At 41.3% G+C, this 16,764-nt stretch overlaps 1 protein-coding gene across 4 annotated transcripts in view; it reads left to right on the forward strand.

Annotated features, from left to right (window-relative positions):
• The first annotated feature begins 1,532 nt into the window (after positions 1-1,532).
• Positions 1,533-16,764, forward strand: part of espn (espin) — a 29,962-nt gene continuing 14,730 nt past the window's right edge. For 2 of the 4 annotated variants that reach the window (XM_077604389.1, XM_077604403.1), the window contains exons 1-8: positions 1,533-2,071; positions 3,279-3,472; positions 8,165-8,351; positions 8,497-8,679; positions 9,127-9,258; positions 10,459-10,723; positions 10,990-11,255; positions 14,242-14,403. In XM_077604389.1, coding sequence (XP_077460515.1) covers positions 1,772-2,071; positions 3,279-3,472; positions 8,165-8,351; positions 8,497-8,679; positions 9,127-9,258; positions 10,459-10,723; positions 10,990-11,255; positions 14,242-14,403 — 1,689 coding nt within the window. In that variant the 5' untranslated portion in view covers positions 1,533-1,771. The remainder of the gene's footprint in view (positions 2,072-3,278; positions 3,473-8,164; positions 8,352-8,496; positions 8,680-9,126; positions 9,259-10,458; positions 10,724-10,989; positions 11,256-14,241; positions 14,404-16,764) is intronic. The other 2 variants (XM_077604380.1, XM_077604395.1) reach the window with 1 other exon arrangement.

The raw sequence follows: 16,764 nt of genomic DNA on the forward strand, positions 1-16,764 counted from the left end.
AATTAATGCTAGCTGTTGTTGGTGTATACTAAATCATTTGGGGGACTTTGTGTAGTGTACGCATTTTCCAAAGAAACAATTGATTTTTGAATTATGTTTGGAATTTAATCTTGATACAAAGCATTTATTCAGTTGTTTAAGTTTGCAAATCTATGCACATTATGATAACCAGTATAAACCATGTATGAATATTAAACTTTATTTTAAAAATATCATAATGACATGAACAGAATTAGAATGAATGAAATAAGGTTGTCATACATACTTGCTTGCCCCTGCAATGCACAGTGTTGCACATTCTTGGGTGTACGTCTTGGCCACCTGGGGGCAGTACATAACAGACACAAATGTTCATCAAGGCATCTCAATACAGTGGTACCTCGACATACGATCTTAATCCGTTCCGGGACTGAGATCGTATGTTGAGCTTTTCGTAACTCGAGCGGACGTTTCCCATTGAAATGAACTAAAAACAAATTAATTCGTTCCAACCCTCTGAAGAAACACCAAAAAAGGGATATTGGATTGGAAAAAATGTTTTATTTTTATTAACAAAGTAACACATAACTAGTGGTTTAATAGTAATAAAATGTGTTTGATAGAAGTAAAATTAGACACATTTCACGGAGGGTAGAGACAGCGGCATACACGGAGGCGGGGGGGTGTTCGGGGGGACTTTATCCACGGCACTCGTAAATGAACAAACAAATTTAAATTAACTTGGATAAATATATACAGACACTGAACGTTTAATGTAACTTCACACAAAGCTGAATTCTAATTTTGTTTTAATCTTTTTTTACCTTCGTTCTGGCCGGGTTAGCTGTTTGCCACGCCTCCACCTGCACGTTCGCTATCGATGGGCTGTTTGCTCTTGTATTCCCTTCAAAATATTCCGAAAATGATGCACACGGAGGTCCTCACTGCATAAATTGTACAATTATTAATAGTTTATCCAATAATCGCTTCGCAATGGAGAATCATGCTGTTATCATAATGTTGCATTTCATTGCATTCAATCAGAAAAGAACAAGGCTAACAAACTACACATTAACATTAGCAATTCTTATGAGAACATTCAGACATACATGTAGTCTACAACCAATATATTACACAAAATTGAATAACTACATGATCCACTACAAACGCCAATACAGTGACCACCGTCCCTGACAGGTCTCGAGTAAATAAAGGTAGTTTTAAACTGAATTTCTGTCTGAAAAACAGATTAAATAAAAAACAACAATAATGAAAGCACTGAAAGCGACAACAACAATGACTAAACAACATGATTTAGAAGAGTCTCTTCTCCTTTTCATTTGGATTTTCAACTTCCTTTTCCTTGTAAATTCAATCATGTGTATTTTCTGAGATGCATTCAGATGAAATGGATTGAAGTGGTTTTGTCACCTATTGTTGACATCCACTTTTGAGCGCCATGCCAGCACTGGCCCTTTAACTTGAGAGCCGATTTTCCGAAAGCAACCACCTCTAACAAGGCTCAGCGATCCTCCCACTGATGGATTATTTAACAAGCGCTCAGTCCCATGTCGCCATCTGCCAGAAGAGGAAAAACCCAGTCGGAAGCACATGATACGACTTAGTTGTTGGAAAACAAACTGGCTGAAGGAATAAAGGACATTTGAATTGTGCGCACTTATCCACCCTGGAGGAAGACGCACGCTAGACCAAAAGGTCAGTTTCTTCATTCCACCCTATTCCTAAAAATGGATTGGTTTTTTTGCTGGATTGAGCCCTAAATGTCAATGCCATGGTCGTCGAGGGGGAGCGTACGCTGCTGGCCGCCAGGCAGGGGGACGTGCAAACTCTCAAAGCGCAATTAGGCTCCAAGACGCTCACCAGAGACGTGAAGGATGCACTGGGGGCCTCCCCGGTCCATCATGCGGCCCGGGCGGGCAAACTGGCTTGCATGCGCTTCCTGGTGGAGGAGGCCGGGCTGCCGGGCCACTGTCTGGCCAACAACGGGGCGAGCCCGGCTCACGATGCTGCAGCCACCGGCAACCTGGCCTGCTTACAATGGCTGCTGACCCAGGGTGGATGTCGCCCGGAGGTTAGTGCGGGGGAGAGAAGGGGGCATGCCTGTGGGGGGTCATTCGTGCTACACTGCAGTCTGGCCCTACATTCATGCACAATCTCCATGAGCTACCATTATATGCACCTCGTACCCAGCGTAGTATTATATTTAACCCTTTCCAGGATAATGGTCACCCCAGTGAACAGCTATTCAAAATTTGACACTTATCTTACCTTTATAGAGCTAGTGGCTTTTTTGGTAAGTTTAATAATATCACATATTCAAATGAATTATGATAATGAAAAAAAAAATTGAAATTAAAATGAATAAATCGCACTGGTTACTGTCCCCAGCAAAAGTTGTTTTCCCCCCTTAGGATTTAGCCCACTGCTTGCCATTGCTGTCCAATTTGTTTAAACTGGGAAGACTAATTAATAATGCTCATGTTTAAGTGCCAATAAATGCCCTAGACCACATGTGTCAAAGTGGCGGCCCGGGGGCCAAATCTGGCCCGCCGCATCATTTTGTGTGGCCCGGGAAAGTAAATCATGTGTGCCAACTTTCTGTTTTAGGATCAAATTAAAATGAAGAGTATATATGTATATTAAATTTCCTGATTTTCCCCCTTTTAAATCAATAATTGTAATTTTTTAATCAATTCTTTCTTTGTTTTTAGTTGAAAAATCATTTCGTAAAATCTAAAAATATATTTTAAAAAAGCTGTTTTAGATCTATAAAAAAACTGAATATTCAGGGATTTCAGTTCCAATAATCCAGTTATTTTAATCCATTCTTTAAAAAAAATCTAAATATTATATCTAAAATGGTCCGGCCCACATGAAATTGAGTTGACGTTAACGCCGCCCGCGAACCAACCCGAGTCTGACACCCCTGCCCTAGACGTACAATCTATTTTGACTTTTTTTTTGCCATTCCTAGTCAAAACGTCTGTTGTCATATATGGGAGCCAATAATTGAATCATTTGAGTTGCATTCTTGATGTCTTCACGTTTAAATAAAAAACCCTTTTCATTTTTAAGTGCATTTCAGTCTGCAGTGTGTTTTTGTAGCTCAAAACAATCAGAGTCTGTTGTTTTCTGGCAGGTATTTTTGCATTATTAAAACTGAGGTTCTTTTTTTAAGCTTCTATCTACTCTCAATATTTAGAAAAGCCATGAGCATGACTCTTTTGAATTGTTGGAATGTTAGAGACACTTACCCTAGCACAATGTTTTGCTTCCAGGACAAAGACAGTTCTGGCGCCACCATTCTCCACCTGGCCTCCCGATTCAGTCATCATGAGATCACCGAGTGGCTGCTCAAGAGTGGTGAGGTGGACCCCGGGACTGCCACTGACACAGGTGCCCTACCTGTCCACTACGCAGCTGCCAAGGGGGACCTGTCCTCGCTCCGACTATTACTGGGGCACAGCCCAAAGTAAGAAAAACAGATTTATCTCTGCAGGGCTCCATAAGTCCTCTTATTGTTTGTGTTCCTAAAATGGGGGCTGTCAGTGTCACTTTGTCAGATCGTTTTCTATTTTTTATTTTAAAAACACTTTAATGTTTACCCCCCTGCTTATGAGACAACGCAGTGCAAGAAAAATTAAAGGGCTCCTCCATTATATGGGTGAGGGTACAATGAAGCTATGCAATCACCTGCTGACATCAAAACAACAGTTATTGGAGCCTTCGAGTAGGTTTTCTGTTCAATTAAACTATGAAAATGGGTGCCTTGGCTCAATACGCTGTAGGATGGGGGAAAATACTAGTTTCCAATGAAAAGTAAGATTTCTCATGGAGTAAATGCCACCCCAGAGAAGAGAATTCCACATTGGATTCTGTAAACAAATGTGATACATCTGACTCGTGTCACCATGCTGATGTTATTTTTCTTACAAAAGAAAACAACATGCTTCTAGAGAGAGAAGGTCTTTCAAGTACTGAAAGTCACATTGTAACATTGCTCCAGGACAGAGTTAAACTTACAATTTGTGGTCTTCACAGACTTGACTGTTGTACTTAGTAAACAAGTCAGGGCTGTTGCAAAAACACTAGACTGAATAAGCCTTAGGGCTCACGCTGTCGAGTGTTCTTTATAGTCTGGCACTGATCAGACGCAAGCTCAACTTTACTTTTTAGATTCCAGTTTTGCAATCTAAATACTTTAATCCAGTTGAGGGGAAAACACCGTCTTAGAGGTTTACTATGAAAATACTTCAATTTAATATGGTAATTGTGTACTCATTCAGGCTATTATTCAGACTCTTTTGAAGTGTTAAGAGTAGAAGTGGGGTTACTGATGAGAGGGAGTATTTTAATATCTTTGATCATGTTTTAAGGTTTAAGTTGAAGCTCTACGTTACTCATTTTTGTGTGCAACGACCAAAGCCGGTGTCTGTATAGCATACAATTACAGTACGTGTATTATATTGAACATATCCCAAGACAATACGCTTGGCTAAATTCGGGAGGCATATGTCCCATCATTGTGCGATTGCCACATATTTACGACTGTCCCTAATCAGTGTAGAGTCAGACCCAATCGTGGTTTCCAGCGATAACACTGGACTGAAAGATTGGTGTTCTAATCACAGAACCAGCACAAAAACACAAAGCCACTAGCGCTTCAGCCACCAGTGTTCAAGTAGCGACACGGACACACTACTTATAGTCAGCTTACTACAAAACATCAGAGCGATTTGGTTTTTGGCAAGATAAAGGAGATTTGGACAAATAAAACCCTTATATTTGCACACGTACAAAGATAGAGCAAATCGCACGGAGAGAACAATTTGCAATTATCTATGAACTTGAGCTCTGTATGTCTCACGAATTGTATGTTTTAGATAGTAAAAGGTAGTTGCTCCAGTATATTCCAATGACAAGGCTAAGTAGGTGCATAGCTGCTGAAAATTTAATGTACCCCAGGGACACGTAGCCGCCTAAGAGCCGGGGCCCCATTCACTCTTCTTCCCCAACCCTCCTTGCCGTTTGTCACCATCTCCACAGTGACACACAGTCGCGCCAACCAGCGATAAGCTAATGAGGAAAACAAATACGTTTGAATAGCCAAAGCTCAACTGGCCCTGGGCATTGTTTGCAATAAGAACTTTGCAGTGTTGAGATAAGCGTTCTTGTTTCAGGATTTATTACACCCGCCAAATTTCTATCAAAGGTTTTTAAGTGGTAATTGGATGGCTCGGGTTTTGGGGAGTCGAGAAATTGCAAGGATAACATGACCCATGTATTACATCATGGAGTTAGTAGCTAGCACTATATTGACAGTGAAAAAAAGCAATTGCTGAACTGAGGTAATAATTCATATGGCACGTTCACAAGTTGGTGTTTTTTTTCCGGGTGGTAGGATTTGATATCGAGTTTCCTTGGAGGCTACTCAGATGGCCATTAGCTTTGTATATTTTGAGCACAATAACAATGTAACAATCAGGTATGCTATATTCAATGATTTATCCCGAACAATAGGTCCATCTCAAATGAAAAACACTTAAATATGTTTGAAAAATGAAGATCCACAGCAAAATGATTTTTCCAAGCCATGAAAAGAAAATGAACCTATTTAGGCATTTCAGTTATTTTTAAAAAGGTGACACTACGTTGAAGTCTGCAAAAACATGAAATCATTTATTTAAAAAAAATCTCGACTTCAAAAATTTTCCCAGTTGGAGTGTACCACTGCTTTCCCAAAGTATGTGTATCCTAATGATTTTCAAACGCTGCTACATGGGCGATTAGCTATTGACAGATTGCATTTGACCTAGTGATAGTTTATTATCATGTGTGTAAAGGTTACAACACCCAACATTAAATTCCCTGCATTTTAGGTGGTGTATTTCTTTTACAGGGGACATTCAAAATGATTTGACTGTATTTCTTTCTCTCATTTCCTTGACAGAAACTGAAAGATTTTTAGTTAAGGCCTAGGTTGCCAACAAAGTGACAGCAAATACTCAATTGGTGCCTTGTTCACCTTTCAACCTGTGTGAATTAAGGCCAGGAGGCTCAAGGCTGCAAGCCCACTGATAGCCTTTGTGGACAATTCAATAGGCAGTATAATCTGTCATTGGTTGAGGCACAAAAAAGGGTTAGGGTCCTAACCCACCAAAAACATATGCTACACTACATTAGTAGTTTTTGTAAGTTAGTAGTATTACTTAAGTTAGCACAATAACGTCATAGTACATAATACAGTAATAGCTTGACATACGAGCAATTTGAGATACGAGTAAAATTTCGAGCAAATATTTACCTTGCGATACGAGACAAATTTTGATATACAAGCATACAGAGAGGCTGCTTTTGAGAACATCATCTCCCCGCAACTCCCTCGTGTAAATGTCTCTACGAGCACTGGGCGGAGCGTTGCATTTTTTCAGTGTTTTTGTTCCCGTGTGTCAGTGCAGAATGGTATACATGTGGCGGCGCTTGCTCGCTAATACGAGAGGAGTATACTACTTCCCGTTGACAAGTGGTCGTGTGTTATACTATTGTGAGGACATTTGTGTGCAAAATTTTGGGAATTTTTGAAGGGAAGACAAGTTAGTTTTGAGTGTCTGTATCGTAATCCAAGTTCATTTAAATTTGTTTATGTTATGAGCGCGTTGTCGTGCAAAAAGTCTCTCTCGCCCTCTCTCTCTCTCCCCTCTGCGAAATCCGTCTAATTTTAGTACTATCAAAGATCATAACCACTAGTTATTTGTTACTCTGTTAATAGATGGCAAATTAGAACAAATAAAGTTTTTCCATTCCAATATCCTGTTTCTTTTGGTGTTTTTTCAGATGATTTGAACGAATTAATTTGTTTTTAGTTCATTTCTATGGAAAACGTTGTTTTGAGATTTGAGTAAATCGACATACGAGCTCAGTCCCGGAACGCTTGAAGCTCGTATCTCAAGGTACACTGTAGTGCCACTTTTGTGGGGTATTTTAGATATGTTCAAACGTGAGTTTTTTCATGCAAAAAAATAGTTTTACCTGTAAAGTAGAAAACAAGTTGCTCTAGTTTAACATTTACCTCAAAAGCTAAAGCAGCATGCTTTGCTCTTCCTAGAACGCGAATAAACATAAGCAGCCTTGTATGTTGCATTTAGAAAGTACATACGATTATCCACATGTAGCTTTAATGTACTACAGTGTGTTTTAGTCACTGGTGCATTGGACTTGAGCTACATCCTATCAAGGGTGAGCTTGGCGGGCCTGAAGCACCGCCTTGCATCTTTTTTCACCTCGTCTGTGGCGGGTCATCACATACCCGGGCCACCTTCACCAGTGGTAACCTTTCATTAAGCACAAAGCTAGTCTGGCAAAGCCACTGGAGTGCTAATCCTCTTAGGAGACACATTGCCCGTTTGTCAGTGTCCAGATAAAGCACAACTTTATAGGATTTAAGCGAGGAAGTACCTGCTCACTACCTGACCTGCTCGTGTGGGACAAGGGGAGATAGATGAATAGTATAATATTTTTTAGGGGTGCCCAGCTCAGAGGGGAAAAAGAGGGGGCTAGAATTTGAACCATTAAAATACTGTAGATGTTGAGGCCATTAGCAGAAGGTTTTCCTGATGCTGATGCTCAAAGGAGATGGGGGCAACAGCTTTTTTTATGTATAGCTGCAGGTGCATGAAGAGTTCCAGTTGGTGGTTATGACTTTGTATTTTTCATTAAGTGGGTCGTTCAAAAATATCAGAAAAGAAACGTGGTACCGTGTCAACTCAAGTTGTGCAACTAATATGCTGACTTTAAGTAAGACCTTGTTGTTTTAAAGAGTGACACAAGTTTCCTGCGGTTGTTTTTAGAGGTGCTGCCTAAAAGTTTTGCATTGTCCTTTGAATACCAAACAAGTCGCCGATGCTTTGTAGACCTTTAGATGACTTGTGACGTAAGATGTAAAAATCAGCTGCACACCTTGAGGAGAAATGCTTACAGCCACCCTCTTAATGTCCATCCCCAGAATAAATCTTTCCTCTGGTGTTTATATATTTTATAGAATTTGGGTTTTAGGTCATCTGGTTTTCAAAACGGGCTACATTTACCAAGAGGCGAAACTGCAACTCAATACGTATACTTAAGAGTTACTTTAAACTCCCTTTCTTCTCCACTCCTCCCACCGTAGTTTCATCAACTCCCAAACAAAAAATGGTGCCACACCGCTCTACCTGGCTTGCCAGGAGGGCCACTTGGAAGTCATCCAGTTCCTGGCCAAGGACTGTGGAGCTGATTCCCTCATCAGAGCCAATGATGGGATGACACCCTTACATGCTGCTTCCCAAATGGGTCACAACACCGTCATTACCTGGCTGGTATGCAAGAACACAATGAATGATGTTGCAAACAAAGTAAAAATATGACCAGATCTCTAAATCAGCATCTCAAGTACCGCCATTGTTCTAGGAAAAAATCTTAAATTGTTAACACAATAAAACAAAACCACAAGTGTTCCTACAGATGAGTTACACAGAAATCAGCCTGATGGATAAGGACGGCGATGGGGCCACAGCCATGCACTTTGCCGCCAGTCGCGGTCACGCAAAAGTTCTCAGCTGGTTGTTACTGCACGGTGGCGAGATAGTCACCGACAACTGGGGAGGGACCCCCCTTCATGACGCGGCAGAGAACGGAGAACTTGAGGTGAGTAGGTAGTTATGTCTCACGTTTCCTCATCCAATAAAATAGTGTCAAAATAAACTTGGACTACAACAAGGCAGAGTAACAAACGACTTTATATTCTCCTATTTTGGTCTTCCCTGCTTTGTGAATTATCTGTATCTTTTAAACCATCGTTTCAACACAGTGGGACTTCTAAAGTTGAACATTCTCCAACGTTCTAAAATGGCGTTTCCTTTGTTTACATGATAATATGTTGATGTGCTGCAGCCCTGAGATCTCTCAATAATTGTAGATTACATTTAAGGAAAGCTTTGTAGAGAGGTAACATTACATTCCTAATAAGCTGTTGTTTGGAGTGGAACGGCATCTAAATTAAAATGAAGTTTTTACATAGTGTCACCTGTTTGATCAGTAAGTAATTGCATATGGAGGAGTCTTACTCAATCTATGATTCATTTACTTGTGCAGTGCTGTCAGATTCTGGTGGTCAATGGGGTGGATCTGGGCATCAGAGACCAGGATGGTTTCTCAGGGGCTGACCTGGCGGAATACAACGGACACTTTCAGTGTGCCAAGTATTTGCGCACAGTCGAGAACATGGTGAGGATTTCCATTACACTTTCACTATACATTATGTACATGCAGATTAGATCAGGAGATGTCATCATTTATTTTATTATTCTATCATTCTTAAGTTTGTCATTTTAATTCATTTATTTCACAAACCTGCTGCTGGCTGGCAACCAATGGTTTATTTTTAAAACAAAACAAGGTCTAGCATTCTCACCCTTCATTGTGTATTGGTGCCATGGTTTGTGCAATATCATCTCTAATTGGGCCAATGGGAACGCTTGCTGGTATGGGTAGCAACATGGATACATTCAACTGGGACATTTTTACTGTCTTATTAGTTGTATAATACATACAATTAAATTCTAGTTATGGTTTGGACTAAATTGGGAATGATTGTATTGGCCAGATGCTACAAATCAATCCCCACAAATAGCCCAGGTCTTGTACAATACTGTGTGTGTACCAGGGCCAAAAAAAAGCATTACTTTTTACAAAACATGGGTCTGTACAGTGCAAGTGTTTAGGCATGAGCACTGAAACCCCCAAGTGGCCACTAGAATAACAACATTTCTGCAATCATGTGTGTAGAAAACACTTGTTCCCGCTGCCTTTGGGGCAGTGGTTCTTAACCTGGGTTCGGTGCGTCGGTCTCAGGGGTTCGGTGAAGCCTCTGCCGCGGAGGTCAAGACCCATCGACTAATCATGTCTATTCACAATAACATGCCCCGCTTGACCATCACTGGCAACAGATGATCAAGTGACATTGCTTGGCCAATCAGGGCTGCGAGGAATTCATATATCTTGAATTTGAAAAAAAAAAATAACATTTTATTTCACACTAAAGTAGGATTCAGGGAATGCGCATATGAAACTGGAGGGGTTCGGTAGCTCCAGCAAGGTTAAGAACCGCTGCATTAGGGACATTCAACCGAGTATGTGGGACGTGGGAAATGCAGAGGGCCACAGAGCCTCCCTGATCACTTCATTTCATTTCATTAGTTTGGTGAAATTAAATCCACACTGTGGTTGTGGGATATATAAAAAATAATGGAATCAAATGACAAATGCTATTGTATTAAACAAACAAAATGTGCTAATTCAGTCAAAAAGTATATGGGCAATGATTGTATATGTATATATATTTTGGGAGGCGGGGGGTGTTTTTACTGGTCAATACAGAAAACAAATGTTGGAATATAGAATTATGGAATTTGTATCATTCAACAGAGTGTGGAGCACCGGGTTTTGTCTCGGGACCCTTCGTTGGACCTTGAGTACAAGGAACCTGAAAACAAGCAGCAGGATTCGGGCCTCTCGTCCCCGAACACCACCATGCCGCCTGCAAGTCAAGCAGCCCACTTTGAAATGACTTCCCCAGCCAGCTCCTTGTCTAACTACGACTCGGCCAATTCTAGCCAGTCCAGCACGGGGGAGAAGAGGAGCAGCTTAACATTGTCTCGGGGCCCACAGCTGAACACAGTCGCACACACAGGTCGACTATTATACTAATACAAATTTTAATCTTCTTACATTTCATCTCCAACTGCTTTCAAAGGTTGCCTAAGGTGATTCAAAAGTATGAACTCTTAATACTCAAAAAAAAAAAATCGAAGGAAGGAAGGGTGCAATACGGGTGCTGCTCTCTAGTGGCCAAAACACAGACAGGGGGATTATTAGTCGGGTTTGATATTTTATCCGAGAAAAATGACAAAAGCGTACACAGCATTTGACAAAATAGTGTTTTTTTCTTGCTTTCAGGTGCCTCAGAGCCGGCAATCTCCGACATGCAGGCATACATGGACATGCTAAACCCAGACATCGACCTTGAAAAGCCTAAGAAGAGTCACGACTCCGCTTCAACGCTACCACCGCCACCCACTTATCCACCGCCACCTCCCCCGCATTCTCCGCCACCGCCCCCGGGCTATCCAGCACCGAAGGCCCCTCAGGAGACGTCGTCGGTGGAGTTTCTGAAAGTCAAAAGCAATTTGCGCCATGTGGAGGGGAACAGCAAGAAAAACGAGGTAAAGGGAATAAAAGGCCACTCTAAAATGTGCTGTTTGATTATATTGGAAAGGTTGATAATTAGGTGGCCCGGTGGCGCGGGTGGTTAGCGCGTCGGCCTCACTGCTCTGGAGTCCTGGGTTCAAATCCAGGTCATGTCCGTCTGTGTGGAGTTTGCATGTTCTACATGTCAGCTGGGATAGGCTCCAGCACCCCCTGTGACACTAATGAGGATAAAGCGGTTCAGAAAATGAGATGAGATGAGATGAGGTTGACAATTATGGTCAGAAACTGTTATAAGCATTATTTGGCTCCCGCCGCAGTGCCATTGATCCACAATTATCACCTCATATTGCAGCATAATAAGGATCCATAAACAATTACTGGAAACTGAAAACATTCCAATTGTTGCATATAGATAGAGGCTGAAAATGCTGCAATGTAATGATTTCTTTAGAACAGTTGAATCCCAAAGAAGCAGCTTGGCTTGACTGAAGAAAATGTGTCACAATCTGTCATTTTCCCTTGTGCCTCATCAGTGGGACTGTTGCGCTTGTGTAACAGTGGCCACAAAGATGTTATTGTGTTAGCATGGCTGCAAGGCTAATGAAGGTGCTCATTACTGGCGCAAACCTGCAGGGATGGCACACTGTGCTTACAGTGATGTGGATGAACTCAATCGCTGTCATTTATCGGGCCAGAGATCACTCAAATGTGTGCTTAAAGAGCCAACAGGTAAAATCAGCACCACTAATATGAATCGCCCCAGTGAATATAATTCCACAAATGTAACCTATCAGTGAGACTCTTTCAAGAAACAAGATGCTTTTTCCATTGAAACTGCTGCCAAAGTATAAATCCTATTGAATTGTATGGATAATTGTCTGAAGGAATTACGCTGATTAGTTTGATAGTAGAAAAACATCCATAACAGACCGAAATGTCTTTCTTCCGTTCTCTTAGCGAAAGTGTCCCATCGCTTAAGACTTGCCTGCCTTCTGGATGAGCTCTGCGTAGTTGTGCACTCGTGTGTGTGCGTGTGTGTCTGTGTGTGTGTGTGTGTGTGTTTGTCTGTGTGTGTGTGCGTCCGTGCGTGTGTCTGTGTGTGTATGCAATCAGTCGTGTGGGAGAGAACATTTTAATTAGTGTCACTCCTTCTCCTCTCTTACCCAGAAGACCAGCCGAGCCGGGCTGAGTCCTCATTAACAATTTAACATAAGCCTCTCTTTGGGACTGGGCTACACACAAACATGACATTAAACGCACACACGTTAGCATGCACAACAAATAGCTGGGCGACTATTTACTTTTGTTGCTATTGAAACAAAGAACAGTGATAATGTCCAAGTTGTCAGAAGAACAGATGAAGAGCGTTTCTGCCACCTTATTTGCGTGGAGTCCTTTCAACTGTTTTGTCTGAATTGGGCAAACAAATGACTGTCTTTGGATCGGATACTACAGCAGTCTAGAGTTGAACTTTGAAATATGCGATTAGTAAGCATTCCCTTGTTCGCACCGCGCCCTCCAAAGTACTGAGGTCAACGTCAGTCACTATCAATGCCACGGTAGGGGAAGCACCTGGGTCTCTCTGTACATTGCATAACTAGGCAAGTGGGCGAGTTGCTTGCAGAGAGCAGGTCACGGCTGAGATCATAGATACGGCGAGGCCAGCCCATTAGGTTATTGAGGCCTTTGCGTAAAGTGAGAGGGGTGGCTAGAGTGACAGATGTAGCAATGAGCACTGGGAAGCGCTGACTCTCTGGATCTGGTGACAGTTTCTCTCTGTGCGTTGCTGGGCTTTGTGGACCAAGCGCTTTGGAGACTAAAGGGAGAACTCCAGGAGACACTTAACGTCAAGGTAAGGTGTTCAGAACCCAAAGAGCCTTGCCGTCCTATAGATAGGGGTGATATTGCATAGTGACATTTAGCTTGTATATTTCCTTTACTGGTCTAAATAGATGCAAGATTTAAGGGCTTTTTCTCTGATGAATACCAGTCGACACTGAATGTATTACATCATTCAATTGCTACTTGCTAGGTTACTGTGAGAAATGGATACTTTTTTAACAGAATAGTAGCATACCTGCTGATTCTCAACTTTTAACAAGCTTTTGGGTTGACATTACAAGTGCTGTGCATTTACAAAAGCCACACAATAGACACAATACTGACTGGAATAACACGAAGGAAGCCTGACGGCAAGTTTGCACGTCTTGAGATGTAAGCGATGTGTGGTGGGAGTTGAGCGGTTTGCTATTGTCGGCCCATCTCCCTGGAGGGTGCTGATTAAAACTATCCTCACATTACCTTTCTACCTCCCGGACGACTGCACAGTCAACAAAAGTTACTAGGAGCATCTGATTTCTAAACGAGATACTGAAAAAAGAGAGGTTAGGGTTCAGCCGTACTCTTAATTTAACAATGGACAACCATATATCTGACAGTTAGGGTTAGGATATATTTTTTTCTCAAGAAAAGGCCATGGGTTGTTAGCCCCTATGGTAGTTTTTCAGCCATTTGATGGATTCTTGGACAAAAAAAGATGCACGTGTGCCTATCGAATTTGATTGGCCATCGTTGTTTGGGATAAGCTCCCGCAAAATGAATTGTAATAATAAGGATGATGCAACACAACAAACATTTAAGTTGAGTTAAAACCCACCGCTATTTCAATGTTGATTATTTCAATGACTGATCTTTTACGACTCTAGCAGCTAAGTGAAAGTTCTCTGTGGCCTTTTTGTATGTAACTAGGCTTCTCTTCTGAGCTAAACACTTTTACTGCGTGTGGTTTTTAACCGAAACACAAATGCCAACAGTGCATTGCATCTGAATACGAGCCTTGTTCTGTTATTAATGTAAGCTTCTTTGTCCACCGAAGAGTGCTAATCTGGGGAGAAAATCCATTTAAGACGATAACTAATATTGAGCAATTTATACTGCTAAACAGATATGTTCCCTCTATGAAACACACAAATCGCTAACAAAATTTATTCTCCTCTGAAGCATCTCACGGTGGGAGAAAACCACGACAAACTACGACGTGTTGACTCCAATCGAAAGTCACGGAGTTTTAATAAGCAGCCAAGCACTGGGGACTACTACAAGACCTTGGGGAGCGACAGCGCCGAGCTGCGTGAGAGCAAAGTCATGGCACCAAAGGAGGAGGTAACCAGCACACAGTTAAACATTTTCTGTCTAGTCTAGAACGTCATCCGCGATGACAGCAAGAACCGGCAAAGCAAAGAGGCAGTTATTAGTATGGTAAAATTACAGTTGAGAGCAAAATATTCACCAAAACGTTCAAATATTTGCTGTCTAGGGTGAACAATTAGACCCCGTGCCCATTTTCTGACTGATGTTTACCTCAATAGTGAATTGTTGGCATTCAGTAGTCATTGTGGTATTTGTCTGTGCATTAAGGAACTCAGCTGGTTATATAATGTTCATGTCCTTTTAAGCGTCTTTGTTTGCCACATGCGAACCGCCGTCTAATTTTCAATAACTGTTGAGCTTCAGCCAAGCTGTATAAACTGTCAAACAAGCTACAATGGAATACACATAGGCTATTAGACTATCAAGGGCTTAGCTCAAAGTCATCGTGGCTTATTAAAGGACAATAGCGCTCTGACTAATATTTGGATATGAGATTGGATAACTTTATTTTATTTATTCATCCCGTATTCGGGAAATTACGTTGTCACAGTAGCAAGAGGGTGAGGATGCAGAAATAGGAAAGGCATTTTAGACATAAATAGATAGGTAATAAGTAAGTTAATAAATAAATACATGAATAAATATATAGATAAATAAGCGTGTTGCTGAAATATATATATATATATATATACATATATATACATACACACGTGTACATACACATAAATATATACACACATACATATATATAAGCACATATATACATACATACACACATATATATATATAAGCACATATATACATACATACACATACATATATATAAGCACATATATACATACATACACATACATATATATAAGCACATATATACATACATACACAGATGTACGTACTTGCATTATGAGTAATGGTTTGGAACATGCATGTATATTTTGACTTTTAATATATTTGAGATCATCTTGACAATTTGTTTCGATTGGGGGCATGTAATTAAAAGATGTACGCAGTGAAAAAACGTTTTCTAGATTTGGATGACTGACATGCTCAATTGTATTTAGAGCAGATTAAAACATATTACTTTTCAGCATTTGATGAAATCCAATCTTAAATTCTAAAAACTTTTTTTCAGGATTTTTCTTTAACAGCAAGATAGTTCTTTGCAAAGCCGCCCGATGGTGTAGTGGTTCACTCGCCTGACTTCAGTGTGGGCAGGCACGGGCTCGTTTCCCACTGGTGGTGGTATGATTGTGAATGCGTAAAGTCTGTGTGCCCTACGGCTAACTGGCGACCAGTCTACAGTGTAGTCTGCCTTTAACCCGAGGTCAGATGGGTTAAGCTCCGGCAACCCCTGCAAATCTTTCGAGGATATGTGCGGTACAAATAAGTCTTTGCAAACATGGCTGACAAACTTGGGGCGGGCGTTCAAATGAGAACAAGAATTCAATTTACATCTAGAATAAGAAATACTGTCGATAAAATTGCTCAATATAAGAAAATGGGTGAAACAAGTTTTTGCATAAATTAGAGTTCATTTGTTGCCTCATGTGGAGGTATGTGAAAATAGAGCCGGGTCTGTCCAACCCAATCATCTGTCTCTGGAGATGTATTCCTATAATCTCATGGGAATCAGGAATGGGGGGTGCTAGGTTGATATGGAGGATAATCCCCATTGAGCCAATTACAGCCTCACAGGGGCCTCTCCTGGTCTCAGAGGCTGCCTAGCAGATGGGTCGGCTAATCAGCGGACGGCACGTGCTGCCAAGACTCATTGGGACACTGACCTACCCCCCAACTCAACTCCCTGGGGGGGAGCTTAAAGAGTAAAGGGGGCTCCGATGAACAGCACGTGTCAAAAGACTAAAAGGGGTGGGGCTGCTCCTTTGTCACGGTTCATTAACCCGCATCCAGCAGGGTTACGGCACGCTTTCGGAGCGTGTCAGACGCGTGTAATGTGAAGGGGTGTGGTGGGCGTCGAGGTTCAAGCACTATCAATTACAGCGGCAGATGTCTTCTTTTTAACTGTTTAGCCCCCATGTTTCCCCCAGAGAGCGGTGGGCCATATTAGCTCTGTTATTGTGTCTGGAGGAGTTGATTAAATACGGCGGTGGGGCGAGACCTCTAAATAGGATGCTTACAGCTGTCACATGCAACCGTCTGGCCAAGAATTGGATTTTCCCTCTCTAGAGCGAGTTGTAAAATGGCATGCCAATACACACCGGGAAGGAAGATTTTCAATGCGAGTCGTTTCAAAATACATTTATTAAATCATTAGTCATTTTTTATTTTTTGGTGGTGTATTACTTGCTGTTCATTTTTTTTTCTCAGTCTATTTTTTAAAAGTATTTATATATATATATATATATATATATA

This window comes from Stigmatopora argus, chromosome 1 (assembly GCF_051989625.1).
Source record: "Stigmatopora argus isolate UIUO_Sarg chromosome 1, RoL_Sarg_1.0, whole genome shotgun sequence".
Lineage (NCBI taxonomy): Eukaryota > Metazoa > Chordata > Actinopteri > Syngnathiformes > Syngnathidae > Stigmatopora > Stigmatopora argus.